Genomic DNA, 22729 nt, shown 5'->3' with positions numbered 1-22729 from the left:
ATAAAAAATACACAGCAGCTCCCAGTGACCCTATTTACATTAAGGGCCAACTTCCCCTAGATTCACTAGTAGTTGCCAATGCACGCCAAAGGACTGTCCAGCCCGAACTGCCAAGCCATGCCTGCCAGAAACCGGTCCTAGGAAGCTAGAAAGCTTGTTTCCAGTCCAGGGAAGGCATGGCTTGGCAGTTCAGGCTGGACTGTTACCATGAGGCACAAGGTCAGACTGATTTGCATATGGCCATGTCTGAACTGGGGTGGCAGAGTGGGCTAAAGAACGGTGATGGATTAAACCCAGATCTCTTGACTGAGTGTATGTTTGATTGGTTCAGATGATCCGTCCATCACCACCCCCTTTTGTACCGCCAAGAACATAAGGACAAAGCAAATGACCTTATACAAGAAGGCAAACTTATAACTAATACTTCAAAGAAATGTGCGCTTGACGCAGCGGACACCGCATCATGTGCAATCAATACTAGTAGACACGCCTGGCTCAGGGTATCTGAATTTAAGCAAGAGGTGCAAAATATAATCCTAAATCAACCGTTTGATCAGCAGCACCTCTTTGGACCTGCAGTTGACACATCTCTAGAAAAAATTAAAAAAGACACAAACAGCAAAGTCCATGGGAGCCTTACAGTCGCCATCTGCCAGAGGCTCCTTTCATCACTCCTTTTATAGAGCAGGTTCCAAAACCAATCCATCATCCTATAAAAATCCCAACCAGGGCTCCTTTTCTAGGGAATACAATAGAGGAGGTTACAGAGGTAACCACAATAAGGGTAAAGGCAGAGGTAATAACACCCGCAACTCCCCTAACAATAAACAGTGACTTCCCTGCGCTTCCCCCCGATCATTCCACTCCTGTCGGGGGACGCATCTCACAGTTCCCTCCTGTGTGAAATTCCATCACAACAGACAGGTGGGTAAGACAATTATCCAGTATGGTTATTGCCTGAAACTCACTTCTACACCCCCCCCAACATTCCTCCAAGACAGCGTCCAATGTCATTAGAACACCTAACGCTCCTCAAACAGGAAGTTGTAGCAATGTTACAAAAAGATGCAATAGAGTCAGTTCCTCTAATTCATCCGGGGACAGGAATCTACTCCCTTTATTTCCTAATCCCAAAAAAGGACGGCTCTCTAAGACCGATATATTGGACCTCAGACCGCTCAACTTTTACATTCAATCAGACCACTTCCACATTGTCACTTTACAACAAGTGCTTCCACTACTACAGCAAGGCGACTTTCTCTCCACTATAGATCTAAAAGACACCTACTTCTACATTCCAGTACATCGCGCTCACAGGAAGTATCTTAGATTTGTGGTAGATGGTCAACTCTACCCATTCAAGGTGCTCCCATTCTGCGTCACCACAGCACCCAGGGTTTTCACCAAATGCCTCGCAGTAGTTGCAGCCCATCTCAGAAGACAACAAATTCATGTCTTCCCCTACGTTAATGATTGGCTCATAAAAGCAATCTCCTACAGCAGCTGTGTTCAACACACACTCCAGTCGCTTTACAGTCTGGGATTCACAGTAAATCTAGCCAAATCCCATCTCCAACCGTCTACAATGCAACAATATCTAAGGGCAACAGTGAATACTTCCACAGCCCTAGCATATCCCAATCCCATCAGGATAAATGCTATACAAAACCTAGTTCAAAGATTTCAGCCACAACACTCACTACCAGCAAAAGTGTTCATGCAGCTAATGGGAATGATGGCATCTTGCATTTTTCTCGTCCTTCATGCAAGATTACAAATGCGACCATTACAAGAATGTCTAGCACGTCAGTGGAACCAAGCTCAAGGTCAACTAATAGATTTGGTGTTGGTGGACGACCACACCGATCGCTCTCTGCAGTGGTGGACCACAAAAAATATTTCCAAAGGACGGTCGTTCCTCGAGCCAGTTCCACAGATAGTGCTGACAACAGATGCATCGCTCACCGGCTGGGGAGCACATCTCCAAAACCATACCATTCAAGGTTTATGGACTTCTCAACAAAAGCAATTCCTCATCAACTACCTGGAATTGTTGGCAATCTCTCTGGCGCTGCAGTCGTTTCAACCGCAACTCCTAGGCAAAGCTGTCCTAATTCGTACAGACAACATGACAGCAATGTATTACATACAAAAACACACTCTCTCCACTTATCTCGTCAAGCACAGAGCGTCTGGACGTGGGACATTCCACAGAAGATATACCTCCGAGCAGAACATCTACCAGGAGTACACAATCAGGTAGCGGATCTGTGCAGTCGTCAAACACAACAGATCCACAAATGGGAAATTCATCCTCAAGTTCTTCTTCCATTCCTTCACATGTGGGGACAGCCAGACATAGATCTGTTCACCACACATCAAAACGCAAAATGCCCAATCTTCGCATCCAGGTATTTACACCCATTGTCCAAAGGCAATGCACTATGGATGAATTGGTCATGCAAATTTGCTTACGCTTTTCCGCCTCTCCCACTCATTCCATTGCTAGTGAGGAAACTTCAACAGCATTCCCTCACAATGCTCCTTGTTGCTCCAACATGGGCAAGGCAACCATGGTTCACAACTCTGGTGCAGCTATCAGTAGTACCACATCAAAAGCTGCACCTCTCACCCAAGCTTCTCACTCAGAACCATGGAGAGAGAAGACACCCAGATCCCAATCAGCTCAACTTTGTGATCTGGCTCCTGAAATCCTAAAGTTTGGCTACCTCAATCTTCCCAAACTAGGGAGAGGAGCTCTATTTAAACCAAAAGGGAATGGAGCACCCAGATACTGTAAAGTAAAAAGAAAGGTTTCCCTTTGAGTGATTTTATAGCGTCAAGACCAATCACATTACACCTATTCGCTCATCTCAGGCACTCTACTTAAGCCAATCGCAAATTGTGAAACACTTACAAGGAAGAATTACACTAAAAAATATATTAAAACAGACTGTTTATTATAAAGTTAAAAAACAAGCCGAATGTACAAATGTATTAAAAGAATATACTTGAAAAAATTAATTAAAAACACAGAATATTTTCATACAGATTCACAGGAGAAAAATGAGACAATTGACTTGGTCTTGCTGATGTTAATTTAGATCAACTTGGTTCAACAGAGGGCTGAGTTTTCATTCCCTATCACCCCAGTACTGTTGACCCCTCCAAATTTAACAAACACTAAAGCGTCAACGTGTTTCGGTAGTCTTAAATTGTTACAACCACCTTCATCAGGACAATTTATATATGCTTCTCCTTATTATTGACGTCACCTGTGTAATCGCACATGTGTGAGAATCCTTCTCAATTTTCATAAGCGGAATATTTCAATATAGCAATAAAAGCCAATCTTTAAAAACAACTCGTATTAGTTTCTAAAGCGAGTTCACTCGACCATTTTGTTTGGTTAACTTCAAGCCGACACCTTATTACTTGATGTGCGGGAAGGGTTTATCTGTGTGGGCTTTCGCTTGTCAATATTCTCCGCAGAATCACCTATTTGTCACGGTGATCGAGATTCTGTGTTTTAATTAATTTTTTCAAGTATATTTTTGGGTCTCGCTGGAAATGCATTCGTAAGGATGCATCCAGCTGGAGACCAATAGCGATCACTCTGGGGGAAAGGACGGACCGTAGGGTGTGCGCGCTTTTGTAGCTGGATTCGTGTGCGCGAACGCGCACGTCGCGTCCCGCGCCGTACACATCGCAGACAGACACTCGCTCACACACACACACCCCCTCCCCCACAGTCACACACACGCACTCCAAGACACATACACACACGCACGCACACACACACACACACACGCCGCCCCCCCCCCCCCCGCACGCGCGCGCGTACATGCTCCCGCCCGCCCGCAGCTCAGCAACGCACTCACCAGCTTCCTCTCCTCAGCTGCAAGGCCCGGCAGCAGGACTCTTCTTCCCTCCTTCGGCACCGGGGCGCAGGGTAGGCTCCTGCCTGCTCCGGTGCTCCCAACACGGCTCCAATCGCGGCTCTTCCGTGGGAGGCGGGGTAGGCTCCCGCCCTCCTACTTCCTGTTTCCGGGTGTCGCGCCGGCCTGCCTGACTTCCTGGTCGCAGGCCGGCAGAGTAACGAGGATGTTTTGCGGTATGTATTTATTTATTTAATTATGCATTTTTATACAGCGCAGACTTTACCCGAAGGCGGTATTTATTTATTTATGTATTTATGCATTTTTATATAGCGCGGACTTTACCCGAAGGCGGTATTTATTTATTCATGTATTTATGCATTTTTATATAGCGCGGACTTTACCCGAAGGCGGTATTTATTTCTTCATGTATTTATGCATTTTTTAGCTTGTACTCCAACATCCACTCTAGCACCAGACAATTTATACTACCCTGTCTTGTAGTTGGGCTTGGGAATTCATATTCCGGACAAATCGGACATGTCTGCAGTGGCAAACTTGGGATCGAGTGGATGTTCGCTGGCAGCTCCATGAGGCTGTTTTAATTGTGGACTGTTCACTATGCCAGTAACATTAATGCTTGCTGAATCCTTCTGCTGTGCCGCTTAGTGTGTGTTAAAAGGATCAAATATTAGGAGCTTTATTGTGAAACACCTGATCAGTAAACTGGGGTCTGCTAGATTAGTTAAGCATGTGGCTGTCACACATAAAACATGGTCCCTTGAGGCATCCTCTGTGCTCCCTTTCTTGAATCTGAAACTGCATTTTCAATGTAATACATAAACTGCCGTTTCAACTGAGGTGGCAGCCACCGTTTTATTTTGACAGTCCGGAGTGCTTTTTGGAATGGTGTATTTCTGCTGTCTTTTTGAAAAAAAAATTTTTTTTTATAGTTTGCTAGTGATTGGTTAAGCTTCCAGTGACAGCCATTGATTATCATCTGCTTACGTATTTTTGCATGGGGAATCGGTGGTCAGGAGGAGGAAATTGTAAATACGTTCAACCGCTTTTTATTGTACTTAATAAAACCTATTGCCCCATAACCGCCTTCCTTCCAGACAGCCATGAAGTTTTCCCATGATTATTGGCTCTTGATCTGGTAGACTTTTATGGCTTTGGGAAACAGTCTGTGACATACAAGTGTATCATCACAAGGGTCTGGTTCTTTCCTTAGTTTTTTTCCCCAGCTGTTTATATTACCTTGGTGCACACTTTAAATATTTTCATTTAAACACTTGCCACTTTGAAGTCTACCGTTGCCACCTGTCAAGTTGCCCTTCTGCAAATAACTGCATGCAAACACACAGTTTGCGGAACTGCAATGGAGCTAAAGTATAACCAGTTTACATATGCACCACACCTCAACAATTCAGGAGGTTTGTTTATCCCAGTGTGACATGGGTCAAGGCATATGTCTGGTATCTACACCCCCCCTTGCCCCCCCCCCACCAAAATAAATCCAGTGTATAAAATCACGTTTAGGGGTGTGTTTGGTAACATTCTCTGTCTATGCTAGGATTAACAGTTACAGCAGATCATGTCAAGGGATTTGGATCTACAGTAGTTGTACTCAACTTTTATGAGGGATCCAGAATTGATTTTCAGGATATCCATCTGAGATAAATTTGTGTGCAATAAATCTAAAAGTTTAGTCATTTACATAGTGGTTACTACGAAAACCTTTTAGTTGTTCACTCTTCTTGTGCGTTGGACAACCCTGATGATAAAGATGCAGTGCTCTGAAGTTTTATCTGAGGACATGTAATCCACTGAGTGGTTGTACAGAGGGAAGAGGTCTTGAGAAGAGTGATGGTGACTCTCTCCTCTTTTGCCGGCAGTACTGTGACTGCATTTATGACTCATTTTTTTGCCTGTAATGTTCATTTAAATGATCTTGGCCCATCCATGTGGTTAGGGGAGTTGTTGTTCAGTATGAAATTTGAGCTTCAGATTTGTTTGTGTATGAAGATCTTGCATTCCAGGCTTGGAGTTGTGGTGTGCTGGCAGTTGAAACCTACAGGTAATCTTACAATTTTTGATACTTGTGTACATTATACAGTGCAGTTGAGCGCAGCATGCCATGGCAACACTTGGTTTTGTATCTCCTTGTTGCAAATTCACTCAGATGACACCCAAAGCCGATTGTCTTAATAGTACGCTTCAAAATCCTCGTAAAAAACTACCTAACTTTTAAAATGATAAATCTAAACCAAATCGTTTTATCTCCAGCTTCCTCTTGTGACCTGAATGGAGAGTGCGGCATTTGGACATATGTAAATTGTGTGGTTTATTTTTTTATGTGGAGGGGTCGATGGGAATAAAATTATACCGGAATTTTGGAGGAGTGTGATACTGTTGAAGTATTCATATCGGTTCTTTGATCTTGGAGAATTGTTACTTCTATGCCAATAGCAGAATGCGTTATGTATGCTCATATATTTGGATTCCATTTTCTATGTACTTGGTTAAACAATCTCAAGATGATGGTTCTGAGAACATCAAGGGCCGACTAACCTGCACAACGCCTGAAACGGGGCATGATCACTAGGTCCATGTTTTTTTTCAAGCATGACTCTCCTGCGCCCATTCTAACTTTCATTTCATAGGTTCTCCTTCCCCCTCACACGCATGAACAGTCTGTGAACTCGGTACATTACTTTCTTTCATCGTCTTTAAAATGGGCTAACAGTTTACACCAATGGCCCGCGCAGACCTACCAAGGACCTTTACAGTAAAGCCAGCATATTGGTACGTCCCTGGTAGCACCGTGGGCCCGTCTAGCCCCAATTAACCTCTTCTTTATTGGTTTCCAATAGGTTTACTGCTTTCAAGTCGCGCCATACCACCTCGCCTTTCCATACAATAACTGATAATTGTTTTATACAACTTTGTGATTTTTATACATTTGTTACCGCATAATTTGGCCTCTTTTTTTTATTTTTATTTTTTATACCCAACGCTGCCGCATACTATAGCCCAAGCGCGCGCTCTCTCTCTCTCTCTCTCTCTCTCTCTCTCTCTCTCTCTCTCTCTCTCTCTCTCTCTCTCTCTCTCTCTCTCTCTCTCTCTCTCTCTCTCTCTCTCTCTCTCTCTCTCTCTCTCTTCCCACCTTTTCTCTCTCTCTCTCTCTCTCCTCCCCTCTCTCTCTCTCTCTTCCCCACCTTTTCTCTCTCTCTCTCTCTCTCTCTCTTCTCCCCTGTCTCTCTCTCTCTCTCTCTCCTTCCCTCTCTCTCTCTCTCCTCCCGTGTCTCTCTCTCTCTCTCTCTCTCCTCCCCTCCCTTCCCTCTCTCCCCTCTCTCTCTCTCGCTCTCTCTCTCCTCCCCTCCCTCTCTCTCTCTCTCCTCCCCCCAGCCCGGAATACAGTACCACTGTGATCACAAAATTCTTAAGCACCCTGCAACACTGGGGATTTACAGGAATCCAAACACCAGCGTAAAGTACTTGAACAACAATGACGTCTGTCTTATAAATGTCACAAAAAAAGTTAATATTTCACTTCTGTTCTTGGATTTTCGTGAAAATACAACACATATTGCATTACAAATGCTATAGGTGTCACATTTGGGAAAGTTAAAACTATTGGCATTGTAAATGACAAAGCTATTACTTTAGCTATTACTATAGCTATTATCACAAACAACACATAAATAAAAAAAATGTAATTCACAATACCAATGGCTCAAACTTTCCTAATGCGAGACCTATTGCATTGCAAATGCTTGTTTTAATACATTTGTACATTCGGGTTAATGTTTTTTAACTTTATAATAAACAGTCTGTTTTGATATATTTTTGAGTGTAATTCTTCCTTGTAAGTGTTTCACAATTTGCGATTGGCTTAAGTAGAGTGCCTGAGATGAGCGAATAGGTGTGATGTGATTGGTCTTGACGCTATAAAATCACTCAAAGGGAAACCTTTCTTTTTACTTTACCGTCTCTCAGTCTTCCGCCATAATGTATGAACGTTATCAAAAAAGCTAGACACCCTACAACAAGGGCATGCTGTGCAGCAAAATGGAAGAGGTTAGTCACTTATTGCTCACACAACAAAACTGACCCACTGGATGCTTCCATTCAAAACATCATCTGCTACCTTTTGCATCTACAACACTGTAACCTAGCGTATACATCCATAAGATTACATTTAGCTGCTATAGCGCCTACTTGCAAAACAGACAACATTTGTCTTTGTTTAGAGTTCACGCAGTCAAAGCTTTTACAGAAGGAATTAAAAGAGTAATTCCACCAAGAGCTCCACCCTCCCCAGTGTGGAATCTCAATGTAATCCTTACCAGACTAATGGGTCCTCCATTTGAACTTTACACAAATGTGAATTACAGTACCTTACTTGGAAAGTAGCATTTTTAGTTGCCATCACATCTCTCAGAAGAGTGTGTGAACTCCAGGCATTAACCAGACAAGAACCATTTTTACAAGTCCATCATAACAAAGTGATTCTTAGAACAAAACCAACATTTTTACCCAAAGTAGTATCTACCTTTCATCTAAACCAGTCAGTTGAGCTACCAGTGTTCTTCCCTCAACCAGACTCAGTGGCAAAGAGAGCTCTACACACCCTTGATGTTAAAAGAGCATTACTTTACTACATCGAAAGAACAAAACCCTTCAGGAAAACCAAACCACTTTTCTTAGCTTTCTCCCCACTTCATAAAGGCAATCCTATATCCAAAACAGGAATTGCAAGGTGGATTGTAAAATGCATACAAATATGCTGCCTTAAAGCCAAACGCACGTTAACCATTCCCCCTAGAGCTCATTCTACACGTAAATTAGGGGCATCTATGGCATTCTTAGGGAACGTTTCCCTAGATGATATATGCAAAGCAGCAACGTAGTGTACAACTCTGCAGCTCTACATGCCAAGAACAGATTCATACTGGAAAGTAACATTTTCCTTTTGCTCAGGGTTGCTCTGAGAAGTGCGTATTATTGCTACTTATTTTCAGGTTTGTGGTTCAAAAAGTATTTCATTTTCTGTACATGTGGAACTTTCCCAAGTTTCTAACTTAATTTGTAACTCGTTTTTTTGTTTTTTAGAAGTAAATTGTTTCCTGAATCAGCTATTAGGAACATCATGAACCAGATATTACAAGGGCTTGCGTACATTCACAAGTATGGTAAGTTTATTTCAGTATCACTTGCAATATGTCGCCTTGTCAGTGTTTTGAAAATAGTAACTTTGCTTTTTTTGTGGATTATAATGTGGTAATCTGTGTGGGTAGTGCTCAAAATTGCAAAACAAGGATCCTAAATTTAGTATTCACATTTCCTATGGAAAATCGTACTTGGTTAAATGAAATTCAGGACGGTAGCCTGCATAATAACATATGAATATAGGGTTCATTACCTTGTTATATTCACCTTTTCCATGCACTAGAACTAATGGATGTTACTATTCTGCATTTTAACTGTACACAATTTATTGACCTCATAATGATGAAAGGCTGAGTTGGCCTTGCCAGGTTTCAGTCTTGTGCATTGAAGGTCGCGTAGATGTCAGCAGCAGGAGTTAAACTCGCCAAGCCATCTTGTTTGCTCAGTAATGATTAACAGCTGCTATATTTTCTGACTAAGAGATACCACCATTCATCAAATCTTTTCATTCTTCTGTGCACTCTGCAGCTTCCTCTCTCATAGTGGTGCCCACTCTTTTATTATGTGTTTGTTTTTTAATCTGATACCAAATTATAGGAGATCAATTCAATAGAATTCTTTTTAATTCAGAACACACAATTACCAAATTCTGGATTTTTTTCTATTGCTTTCCGAGAGCCTTACATCCACCAAAAATTGCTCTTAATCCATGGGTCATAATTTACCAAAAGGGGAAATGGGGTGCGACAATGTCATTGCTGAGCAACTTATACACTTGATACTGGTAGTGATAAAATCATCTGCACACAATGACATCTTCTTAATGTCAGGCCCCAAAACCAACTCTGAATTATTGATTTTATAAGATCACAGATTATTCTCAATTTTTTTATTGAGAACTTTAAGCAATGTTTTTCTCCCTTAAGCCCATTCGGTAAACCTTGTAGCTCTGAATCTATGCAGGTAAGACACCTGACTACTACAACCTTTCATTTCTCAGTATTCTAGAAGATAATAAAGTTTGCTGGTATTTTGGCTTTAGGCCTTATAGCCTAACGCTACGGGGATTCAACACAGCCTTTTATCCTTTCAAAAGACTGCCTCTGTTAATGCCGTCCTCAGTCACCTTCCTCTCCTATTTTCTTTTAACTCCATTATTCTTGAACTGTTCTTTCAAAAAGCGCTTTAACACCTATTGCTGAACGTGCGCTGTGCAAATATAAAAATACGCAATTAAAATGAACAACATGATCCATGAATATCTTATGAGTCAGGCAAGAATTAGTAGTTGCTTATAGATATACTGCTGCTCCTAACAAATCTAGAAGAGGAATCCCCTCACATAGACATCTGGGAAATGAAGGTTGCTTCTAGGAAGAATTCACAGATCTGTTTGCTGCTGAGTGAATAATAATGCACAGACCATGATTACAGGGGTTTGAACATACCATTTTAATGTCTTTTTTAAAACCACTTACATGCTTGGGACTAACACAACTACTTTACACTGCCACACAGTACAGGTTAGGTTCTAGGCGTGATGTTAATTAGCAAGCTCTGTATTTTAGAGCTAATTGGTTTTTTTAAAATTTCTTTTTATTGAAAAATTTTATATAAACAGCAAGGCAGAGAAATATATTACATACAGTACCAATTCCAAGACGGGGAAGGACAAGCAATACAACGAAATCAGCAGTCAATGTAGGAGAGGGGGAGGGGGGAGGGCAGAACAAAGTCAAAGCATATACAGTACAGTAAGTGGAATGCGGGGCTAGGGGGAAAGTGGGACATCTGGGACATCCACAACAGGGGGCGTACATATATCTCCACGGTAGCTATTCCAGGGTCCCCACACTCTACACCATTTCCGGGGTCGGCCCCGGGCCAAGTACACAGTCTTCTCCCTAAACATGCACCAGTCCATGTTTTCCTTCCATACCGCGACCGTAGGCGGCCTCGGGGACCCCCACAGTTGAGCAATGTCTCTCTTAGCAATCATGGCCCCCAGGGTCACCCACTGAGTCTGCGCTACGTTGTGATCTGTAGGTTCCCAAACATTCAGTAAACAGCGTCTAGCCTCCGGCAAGAGGGCAATTCCCGTCACCACATTCATTACCTCATGTACCTTGCTCCAAAAGGTCGCAATCTCACGACATTGCCAGATAATATGGAGGAATGTCCCCATCTGCCCACATCCTCGCTTACACAGACCATCCTCAGAAAAAACCATGTGGACCAAACGAGGGCCCGTGACATTAATCCTATGCAGAATCTTAAGTTGAACCAACTGGAGTCGAGCTGGGATTGTGACCTCCTTTGGAGAGGAGATCACAGATTGCCAGTCCTCGTCATCCAGTACAAGACCGTCACGGGTCCACAAGTCTCGAAGATGCAATAGGAGGTCTGATCTATCATTGATTAGTTTTTATAGACTAGAGAGATGGTGCTATCAGGCACATAGCCATCCAACAATCTATCTTCGAGCGGAGACGACTCCGGAATTACCTCCCCAGCCGGGAGAACCGACCTCAAAGCATGGCGAACCTGGATATAACGGAAGTATTCTGAGTTATTTAAGTCAAACTCCTCCTGCAACGACTCAAACGATCTTACCTGACCCTTGACCCAGAGGTCCCCCACCTTACTAATACCAATGAAGTCCCATTTATCGAACCCCTTGGTATTCCACAGTTTGCCAAGTTTATCTGAACCAAATAGCGGGGTCGCCCAAGTCAGACGATCCGTCCATCCCGTCGTGCTAGTCGCGTCCTGCCACAGGCGAACTGCAATCCTCGTAGGTCCCGACAAAGCTTTGACCACCGATTTAGAGTATAGTGCCCTATAATAGTTGCCATCAGGCAGAAGCCACCTATCCATAGCGAAGGCGGGGTTCAAGTCGGGACCATACATGCCGTGATTAATCGCTCCCAATTGGGACGCCCAATAGTATCACTTTATATCCGGGAGAGCAATACCCCCATCGTACCACGGGAGTGTCAGCTTAGCGAGCAAGATACGAGGTCTACCGTCCCATATCAATTTCCTTTGAAGATCCTCGATTGCCCGAAAATAACTAGCGGGAACAATATCGAACGTATTCTGAAGAGCATAGAGAAAACGAGGCAAAGACATCATTTTGAAAAGGGCAGCACGACCGAGCGGTGAAAGTGGAAGCTTACGCCAACCCGCAACATCTTGCTTCAATCTAGACAAGGGCGGAATGAGATTTCGCTCGTACCGAACTGCAGGGTCCAATGAAATATAAATACCGAGGTATTTAAACCCCGTTTGCGCAATCTGGATGGAACAGTTGCGTGGGAGAAGAGGGACGTCGCCCGAAAGGACGTATAAATAGGATTTCGTCCAATTAATAATGAGGCCTGAGTTCCCACCAAATGAGTTCAAGACATCGCATAATACTATCAAAGATTTTCGTGGCGAAGTCAGATACAATAAAATATCGTCCGCATAAAGCGAGATACGATCTTCGAATTCAGAGGACCATCGAATACCCTTCATCGATGGCTCCCCACCGGATCCATGCCGCGAGGGGCTCGAGGGCCAAAGCGAACAGGAGAGGCGACAAAGGACAGCCCTGACGCGTCCCCCTCTCGAGACCAAACGGAGTTGAGACGCGGCCATTAACAACAATTTGCGCGAGGGGGTTCTCGTAGAGCAACCTAACCCAGCCAATAAAACCTGGCCCAAACCCAAACTTAGCCAACGCGGCCCATAAGTATGACCATTCCACGGTATCAAAGGCCATTGTGGCATCCAATGACGCCAAGATGGCCGGCTCACGCAGCGTCGATGCTCTCGCGAGAACACCATGCAGTCGCCGGAGATTTAGGGCGGTGTTCCTATGTTGGATGAAACCGGATTGATCTGGGTGTATCAGCTCACCAATAATAGTGATCAATCTATTAGCCAGGACCTTTGCCAGAATCTTAGGTTCGGCGTTCAGTAGGGAAATGGGACGATATGACGCACACTTGTCTCTGGCTTCCCCTCCTTGTGAATCACCACAATGGTTGCTAACCGCTGATCACGGGAGAGAGAGCCACACTCCCGAGACTCCAAAAACATATCTCGCAGATAGGGAGCAATGTTATCAGGTTGCAGCTTATAGAGTTCAATAGGTAGGCCGTTAGGACCCATTGCTTTCCCAGAACGCAGGGAGCGAATCGCTAAAGCCACCTCATCAGCTGTTATTGCAGCATCCATGTGTTCCCTATCAATATCAGAGAGTCGCGGCAAGGATATATACCGTAACAAAAGATGTGAGTCCTCCTCCGGTCTATCCGAGACAGAGGAGTACACCGCCTGGAAATGATCCGCGAACTGCTGAACGATCTCTTTAGGGTCAGAAACCCGAGCACCACTAGCCATCTCAATCACAGGCACCACCCGACTAGCTCTATCCTTCTTATCCAACCAGGCGATTGATTTACCTGCCTTATCCCCCATATCATATAGGCGTCCCTGCTGCTCTCTACTCATGGCCTTAGCTGCGTCAGTGACCAAAGCCCTGTAGTCAAGTTGCTTCAGTCGTAATACATGCATCGCAGCACGGGTCACCCCCCGTTCCAGATCAAGCTCCAAGTCCGCTATCTCCGTCTCGATCATAACCACTTCCTCATCCTTCTGTTTCTTAACACTCGCTATTAATGACAGGACCTGACCCCTAAGGACGGTCTTAAAAGCCTCCCAAAGAGATACGGCCGAGGAAACCGAGCCCTCGTTCTCCAAGAAATACTGGTCAAGGGATTTTACCAAAGCTGTCCGAGTTTTGGGGTTTCGGAGGTACCAGGGGTTGATCGGGGCCACCCGGCCCCCAGTCTCTGAGAAGCCAGGTCCATCCGCAACCACAAAGGAGAGTGATCGGAAATACCACGGGCCAAATGTTTAACCTCGGTGACAGAGAGGGCCTGCGCCGCTGGTACCAATCCATAGTCAATTCTGGAAAGGCTACCGTGTGCACCAGAATGGAAAGTATACTGCTGCTGTGCTGGGTGCAACATTCTCCAACAATCAACCAGACCCAAGGTGTCAAGGAAATCAGATAGCCGATTTTGTGCACTTCTCAGATCCCTGGGTGGGTGCCGATCCATCATACCAGAAACCACGGCATTAAAGTCACCACCCATGAGCAGTGATCCCACAGGAAGAGCTAGGAGAACCTGTCCCAAGTCCGCAAAAGTAGTCGACTGTAGGCCAGGGGGAACATACACAGAAACCAGGGAAATAGTCCAGCCCTCCCACCTACCCGTAAGAGCAACATAGCGCCCTCTATAGTCGAGGACCGTGGAGTCAATTTCATGTGGGAGAGAAGTCGTGATCAGGATACCCACCCCTCTGGAGCCAGAGGAGAACCCGGCATGTGCAGCCAATCGGTAACCCCTCCTGTTCAAAGCACGACAGGTATTGCCAATCAAGTGCGTCTCCTGAAGGAGGACTGCGTCAGGGGAAAGACGCTTCAACAGTTGCAACACGACACTAAGTTTTAACCCATCCCCCAGCCCATTTACATTCCAACTCATCAAGTTCAGCCCTCTACCCCCCATCCCGAAAAAAAAAGAGGATCCAACCCGGGCAGAATACAGCACCTCGTTCAAACTAGACATGGATACATTGCCTTGTAAAGAAACACACACAATCCCCAACAAAACCCCCCAACTCCCCCAGCAACATCCCGTTACAACACCCCCCACCCCTGCGTAGTACCAGAAACCACCCAAACTTGCAGTGTGCCTGTCGCCCCCCCCCCCTAACTAAGCTACAAGAAGAAACACAGAGGAGGAAGTAGACCCGCTACTGACCCCACAACCCCCAGAACGTAGATCGAGTCAATTGTCAGGAGTATTGAACCACAGTTCGAAGCCAGGAAGAGACCCCAGAATACCATCTGCCGGCACCTATTCCTGTTCTGTCGGTCCTCCCTCCGCTCCAGCAGTCTGTTTCTCCGATGGAGGCTGATTCGATAGAGAGTCAGGCCAGTCTGCCACCACCTCCGGACGATCGAAAAAATAAGTTCGCTCCGCATGTTCAATACGCAACTTGGCCGGAAAAGGCATGGCATATTTGAGGGCCATGTCTCGCAATCGTCTCTTCACACCCATGAAGCCAAGTCTTTGCCTCGGGACCGATTGGGTGAAGTCCGGGTAGAAGCTGACAGTGATGTTTTCAAACTTTGTCGGGCCACCCATCCGTGAGGCCTGTAGGACAGCGTCCCTGTCTCGAAAATTGAGGAATCTGGCTATTATAGGCCGCGGCGGGGCTCCTACCTTCGGTGGGCCACCCGGAACTCTGTGGGCACGCTCGATTGTAAAGAAGTTACTCAGCCCCTTAGGTGCAAGATGGCGGATAATTAAGTCTTCAACAAAGAGGTCAGCTGCCGGATCCTCTGCTTTTTCCGGGACCCATATGATACGGACATTGTTCCGCCGAGCCCGCCCTTTATAATCCTCGAGATGACGCATAATGAGATCGCTGTTGGTCTTCAAGCGACGGACATCTGTTTGCAGCTCAGTGACATCCCCCGTCAGACTGGATGTCTTAATATCCAAAGATTTAACTTTCTCATTAGTTTTGCCCAGATCTGCACGGATCAGATTGACATCAATCGCCACAGTGTCAAGTTTAAGTGCGAGAGCCTCAATTTGTTGCCCTAATGAGGACTTGATTCCATCTATTGCGGCCATGACATCTTGCAAAGTTGGTTCGATCGCCGAAGCTGGCGGCTCCCTAATGCCAGCTCCGCCGGGAGAACCCTTAACCTGGGTATAGCGATCCATACTGTTAGATTGAGTAGAGCCACCCGGCAGAGTGTTCTTAGGTTTCAGCCTGTCTCCCTCCGGTTTCCCCGCCATTAGGGGAGATGGGCCAGCGTGAGTAGATGAAATAAGGCAGGAAAATGGCGACCCCTGGCCTCCTCGGGCGAAAACAGCCCCAGCCAGAGGGCACAAGTCGAAAGTTCTCCAAATCCAGCCAAAAACAGTCAGAATCACATTCGTGGGTGACCAGGCAGCTGTCGGTGGGCACAGGGGTAGGCTCGTTTCCAGTCACAGATCACTTTGAAGTCAAAACCGAAAGTGAAACCAATCGGACCAGTCGTGCCGATCCCTTCAGGCCGATGTTATTCAACTACAGCTCGGGTAGCAAGGCCACTCTACAGCCGGGCATCACAAAGGCATAGGCCGCAATCTTCACGGTGCCGTAACTCTGGCTCCCGGGGTCCGATTAAAAATCGGAGTGCAGATTTCGCCTCACGCGTGGTTAGTCTTCACGAAGACATCGACGAAAAACAGGATATAAGACAGGATAAGTGCGGGAGGTTGCGAGGATCTCGGGAGCCCTAAGCTCACGCGGCCATCTTGGTTGCGCGCGAAGCTCCTCCTTAGAGCTAATTGTTAAATCATATTCTGGCCTGCTACATCTATGAATTCCAAATAGATTAATTGCTAGGCAGATACTCGTGGAAGAACTGTTGTGAAAAAATCATTAAATTCAGTTTCGGAAATTTTCATGAAACATGGTGATGCTCTATTCACAAAGTAATGTACGCCATTAGAAGAACCAAATGATTAATAAGCCAACATCTTGAAATAATTTGTGAACCCCTAGCATTTCGAAAGACATTTTTTGCTTGTGCGAATGCATTAGTGACGCAAAAGGTGATACATTCTAGAGCTTCTCTTTCTTAAAGTATGCTAGGGAGTGTCACAGCCAACATAACTTTACAGAACTAATGAGCACCATCCAGATCAGAGTTATTCCTTTTAATTAAGGCTTGACAGTCCGTATATACATGCTTCCCCTAATATAAACAAAACTACCCTCATTCCTAAGTTTACATTGCCACAAGTTTACTGCATGAACAATACACAATTTCTGATAGATACTTCTACTACAGAGTCTTCACTTTTAGAATAATAATCCCCAGGCACCAGACTGGATTCGGCAGTGCTCCCATGTAACAGCATGTGTTGTTGTTGGTGTCTGCAGTAGATCCGCCCCGCCCCGGAATGAGCAGTGCTTCATATAAGTGCCTCCAATGCATGCTGAGCTTTCAAACGGAGATCCAGAGCTCCTCTCCCCTTTTCTTTTTTTCCCCCATACGAGTGTTTTTTTCTTATACAAATTGAAAACCAGTGTGCAAGGGAACAATGTGCCCTCCCAAAACTACAGCATTTAAGCCTTGGCATGACTGTTGAAAGCAAATGTCTGTGACAGACCCGCACCAAGTATGTCTTTGGTGTTTGGACACTGGCTAAAACATCAAGTCGTGTTCAGTAATGTGCTCTCATGAACCTGAAGGCAATCTGGGACCATTAGTCGTGTAAATCTGAAAGAAACAGGTTAGTATTAGATTCCTTACCAGAATACCCCCAGGTGTCAGACTGGATCCGGAAACTTTTGCGTAGCAGTACCCTTGCGTGTCGGTAGGCGTCGTCTGCGGCTCCGCGTCCGTCGTCGGCATCGTTGGCGCCGGGATGACGTCGCCGGAGTACTTAGACGCCGCCCTCGCGCGCTGACATACGTTCCTATTTTTTCCGCGCCCGCAAGCGCCGATCCGGCCCCGCGCCGTTCGAGGTCCCGGTCCGGACGGAGGTCGAGGGACCGGTCGCGGGGCCAGAGTCATCACGGCTGGGTGGATCGACACCAGTCCTCGAGCTCCAAGTCCTCAGGTAAGAGGCACAAGAAGTCGAAGAGACGGCATCGCTCTTCCGACTCCCCCCGACGCGACGCGGCCGGGGGTTCGGGTGACACCGCCCATGCGGCTCCGTCAGAGCCACAGACGTCGCAGCCTGCTCCATTACCCGCTGGTCCCTGGGCAGGACGCGACGCCGGAGGAGATTGACGCCTTCCTCACGGCCATGAGGCCGCTCACTCCTCCGTCGGGTTCCGCGGCGCCTTCGGGCCTAGCGGCCCCGACGGGGAGCCCAAGGGGGCCGGGTGCTTCAGCCACGACGCCGTCGGCGACTTCGGTCCCGACGCCGCAGGACTCTGCTGGATCCGGGTCGTCGCCGGTCGACCTTACGACATCGCCGGCGCCGGCTGCTAGGGTGTCGCCCCCGGCGCCGACCACGGTCGACGCCGTCCCCAGTCCCCCCCTCGGTCCGGTTCCGGAGCGGCGTCGCTCGGCGCCGATGGGAGATTTTTATTTCTATGTTCCGGCCCCATCATTTGACCCTGCATACCAGGAGATGGGTGGGGAAGAGGATTGGGGGGGGTCTGAGGACCCTCTGCCACGGGAGTGCCAGTCTTAACAGGACTGGACAGGTGAGCTTGGGGACGCCAGTGGTCTGGACACTTCGCCAGACACTGGTTTTGTCTCCCCACCTACCGTGGATACGGAGGAGGGGGCAGCCTATAGTGTGGTGTTGACACGGGCAGCCAAGGCCTTATCCCTTGAGCTCCCTGTCGCGGCCGTGAGGACTAACCTCCTCACTGAGGTCCTTAAACCGCAAGCAAGCTCTTCGTACCCTCTGTTGCCGTTTAATGAGGCTTTGTCTGATGTTCTTCTGGGCACCTGGTCCAGGCCCGCTACAGGTCCTCCTGTAGATATGAACGTGGCCAGATGCCACCGCCCGGCTCCGGGCGACCCTTACTTCCTGTCCATCCACCCCACCCCCGAGAGCCTGGTCATACAGGCCTCTAACTCCCAGACCGCATTCCCGACGGCTCCCCCCGATCGGGAATCCAAGAGGGACGGACAATATGGCAAAAAGATGTTCTCCTCCCTGAGTTTGGGGTTGCGGTAAGTCAACATCGCATGCCTCTTTGGCCGTTATACCCACTCTCTGTGGGACACGGTCGCGCATGTGCTGCCACAATGTCCGGAGGAGGCCCAGACTAAACTCGCCCAAGCCCTTGTGGAGGGTCGAGATGCGGTACTCCATCAGATGTGGACTGGATAACACGGACTCGCTGGGTAGAGCGATGGCAACGACAGTGGCGATTCGTCGCCACGCCTGGCTGAGGTCCGCCAACTTTTCGGCTGATGTCCAAAACACCCTTATGGACATGCCGTTTGATGGCCGTCACCTCTTTGGCGACAAGGCAGACAGTGCACTTAAGCGATTTAAGGACTTCAGGGCTACGGCCAAGTCCTTGGGCCTGTCGGCCCGCGCCAGCAATCTGCTGCCTTTTGCCCCTTTCGTGGCCAAGGAAGGGGCGTCCCCACACGGCCTGTCAGCCACGGGCCGCAGACTAACATCCAGCGTAGTGGCGGACATGGTAACCGCGGTGGCGGTGCCCGGGGACAACGGCGCGGCCAGTCCACATCCACTCCTCCAGCATCCGCCTCAAAGCCTTCCTAGTGCGAGCTTTCAGGCCCACGAGACGCCAGTGGGTGGCAGGGTTCGCCATCACCTCCTCCACTGGCGCAACATCACATCGGACAGGTGGGTGCTGCAAATCGTCCGAAGGGGCTACTCCCTCCCCTTCGAGGCGACCCCTCCACCCATGCCACCGCAGTACCACCGCGTGTCGGGGGATCACTTGAATCTTCTGCGAGAGGAAGTTACCGCCCTCTTGGCCAAGGGGGCCATCGAGCGCGTTCCTGGGCCAGAAGTAGGGTGTGGTTGTTACTCCCACTACTTTCTGGTTCCCAAGAAGGGCAAAGGGGGCCTACGCCCTATCTTGGATGTGCGGAACGTCAACGGCTTCCTCCGGAAGGAGAGGTTCAAGATGCTGACACTGGCTCAGGTCTTAGCTGCCCTGGACCCAGGAGACTTGATGGTAGTGTTGGACTTGCAGGACGCTTATTTCCACATCCCTGTCCTGCCGGCCCACCGGCGCTACCTGCGGTTCACGGTAGGCCACGAGCACTTTCAGTTTACCGTGCTCCCCTTCGGCCTTACCAGCGCCCCACGGGTGTTCACGAAAGTGATGGCGGTGGTCGCAGCTCATCTGCGCAGGTTAGGGGTGTCAATCTTCCCCTACCTCGATGACTGGTTGTTGACAGCGGGCTCGCCCCAAACAGTCGTCAGCCACCTCCAGACTACGGCCGACCTCCTGCAACTGCTGGGGTTCTCCCTCAATGTGCCAAAGTCGCACCTGTGTCCCTCTCAGAAGCTCCTCTTCATCAGAGGGGGTCTGGACTCTGCGCAGTTTCGGGTTTATCCTCCCGATCAGCGAGTTCGGGATATTCAGGCTCTGATTCCGATCTTTCAGCCTTTATCCCGAGTCTCGGTCAGGTTGACGCTGCGGCTTCTGGGGCTGATGGCCTCCTGCATCCTTCTGATGCATCACGCCCAGTGGCGGATGCGGGCTCTGCAGTGGGACCTGAAGTTTCAGTGGGCCCAGCATCGGGGCAACTTGTCCGACCATGTCTTGATCTCGGAGGGCACTGCAAGACAGCTGCAGTGGTGGCTCACGGACTGCGATTGGGTCAGCGGCAGATCCCTCTCCCTACCCCAACCAGAGCACGTAGTTGTGACGGACGCGTCCCTCCAGGGCTGGTGAGGCCACATTGGAGAGGCGGAGATCAGAGGCCTCTGGTCTGAAGGCATTCCTCCCCTCTGTCTGGGGGAGTGTAGTGCAGTTGTTCATGGATAACACCACCGCCATGTGCTACTGCAACAAACAGGGCGGGGTGGGGTCGTGGACCCTATGCCAGGAGGCTCTGCGCTTCTGGCAGTGGTTGGAACATCAGGGCGTGACCCTGGTGGTTCAACACCTGGCAGGTTCCCTGAACGCCAGGGCGGACAAACACAGCCGCCGGTGCATGATAGATCACGAATGGCGTCTGCACTCGGACGTGGCGCAAGGCATCTTTCAGCAGTGGGGAGAGCCTTGGTTAGATCTATTCGCCACAGAAGAGAATGCGCAATGTCATCAGTTCTGCGCGTTGGAATTTCCAAGGCGGCACTCGCTCGGAGACGCTTTTCGTCGCGAGTGGAGTTGCGGTCTGTTGTACGCCTTTCCGCCTATACCACTTATGCCCAGAGTGCTGAAGAAGATCAAGCGCGACCGGGCCCAAGTCATCCTTGTGGCTCCGGACTGGGCACGGAGGTTCTGGTATCCCAAGCTACTCAGCATGTCTTTCGATCCCCCGATTCGTCTGCCCCTGCAGGAGGACCTTCTGTCGCAGGGGACGGTCCTCCACCTGAACCTGTCCAGTCTCCACTTACATGCGTGGAGATTGAGCGGCGGCAGTTGAGGCCATTTGACTTGCCTCCTGAAGTCTGTAATGTAATTCTGGCAGCCAGGCGTCCCTCCACAAAATCAGTATACGCCTGCAGGTGGAATAAGTTTGTGGCATGGTGCACAGCAAAGGCTGTGGATCCCCTTTCTGCCCCTCTTTCAGAGGTTCTCCTCTTTCTTCTTTCTCTTGCCCAGCAGGGCTCTGCTCTGGGCACTCTGAAGGGCTACCTCCTGGCCATTTCCGCCTTCTTAAGGCTACCTGATCAGCCCTCTTTGTTCAAGTCCCCAGTTGTAAATAGGTTTTTGAAGGGCATCACCCATATGTTTCCTCCAGTTCCTTTCGTGATGCCTCAGTGGGACTTGAACCTTGTTCGCACTTATCTGATGTGCTCTCCCTTTGAACCACTTCATAACTGTCCTCTTCGCCTTCTTACTCTGAAGACCGCCTTCCTGGTTGCCATCACCTCTGCCAGGAGAGTGAGTGAGCTCCAGGCCCTTTCTTCTAAACCTCCTTTCCTTTCAGTCCATCCTGACAAAGTTGTGTTGCGGACGCGACCCTCTTTCCTGCCCAAGGTGGTCACAGCCTTCCACATCGGGCAGTCCATCACTTTGCCCACCTTCTTTCCGCCTCCGCATCCCTCGAAAGAGGAAGAGAGGCTCTACCGTCTGGACCCAAAACGTGCGCTCTCATTCTATCTGGATCGCACACGCCAGTTCCAGTTGGATGACTAACTCTTTGTTGGGTACGTGGGCGCTAAGAAGGGACGGGCGGTGAACAAACAAACCATTTCTTGATGGGTCGTCTTGTGCATCAAGGCTTGTTACTCTTTAGCTCGAAAGGAGCCTCCTGTGGGGCTTCGTGCACATTCCACACGGGCCACGGCGGCTACTACTGCCCTGGGCCGGGAAGTCCCCTTGCAGGACATCTGTCAGGCAGCTACGTGGGCCTCGCTGCACACGTTCGCAAGACACTACTACCTGGACAGCCAAGTCCGGAAAGATGGCTTTTTCGGCCGTTCCGTTCTCCAGGGCTTTCTGGTGTGATCATTGGTTCGCAGACCCACCACCGGGGTTGGTATTGCTGGTGTATCTATTCTAAGGTAAGGAATCGAATACTAACCTGTTTTTTTCCCATGCACAAGTTACTTACCTTCTTTAACGATATATCTGTAAGAAACAGTAGTTAGTATTGGATTCCTTACCGCCCCACCCATCCTCCCCGTTCTGTGAACCGATATCCAGGGTTAAGGTCATCCCCTTTCAGGGCCCTAGTTTTTATGGCACCAGTGTTGGTTTTTATCAAGGCTCTGCGTTTTCTGGTGCGGAAAAGCTGTGTATAAGAACTGATGTCAGCGTGCGAGGGCGGCGTCTAAGTACTCCGGCGACGTCATCCCGGCACCGCCGACGACGGACGCCGAGCCGCAGACGACGCCTACCGACGCGCAAGGGTACTGCTACGCAAAAGTTTCCGGATCCAGTCTGAGGCCTGGGGGTATTCTAAGGTAAGGAATCTAATACTAACTACT

The 22729-nt window shown here is 48.3% G+C and overlaps 1 protein-coding gene across 1 annotated transcript in view; it reads left to right on the top strand.

Annotated features, from left to right (window-relative positions):
* CILK1 (ciliogenesis associated kinase 1) overlaps nucleotides 1-22729 on the top strand; it is a 483141-nt gene that overhangs the window by 100665 nt on the left and 359747 nt on the right. Inside the window, exon 5 of the mRNA XM_078647940.1 lies at nucleotides 8997-9076. Coding sequence (XP_078504066.1) covers nucleotides 8997-9076 — 80 coding nt within the window. The remainder of the gene's footprint in view (nucleotides 1-8996; nucleotides 9077-22729) is intronic.

Source organism: Lissotriton helveticus, chromosome 6, assembly GCF_964261635.1.
Source record: "Lissotriton helveticus chromosome 6, aLisHel1.1, whole genome shotgun sequence".
Taxonomy (NCBI): domain Eukaryota; kingdom Metazoa; phylum Chordata; class Amphibia; order Caudata; family Salamandridae; genus Lissotriton; species Lissotriton helveticus.
Note: the sequence above shows the minus strand (reverse complement) of the source record. Positions and strands in the feature narration are given on the sequence as shown.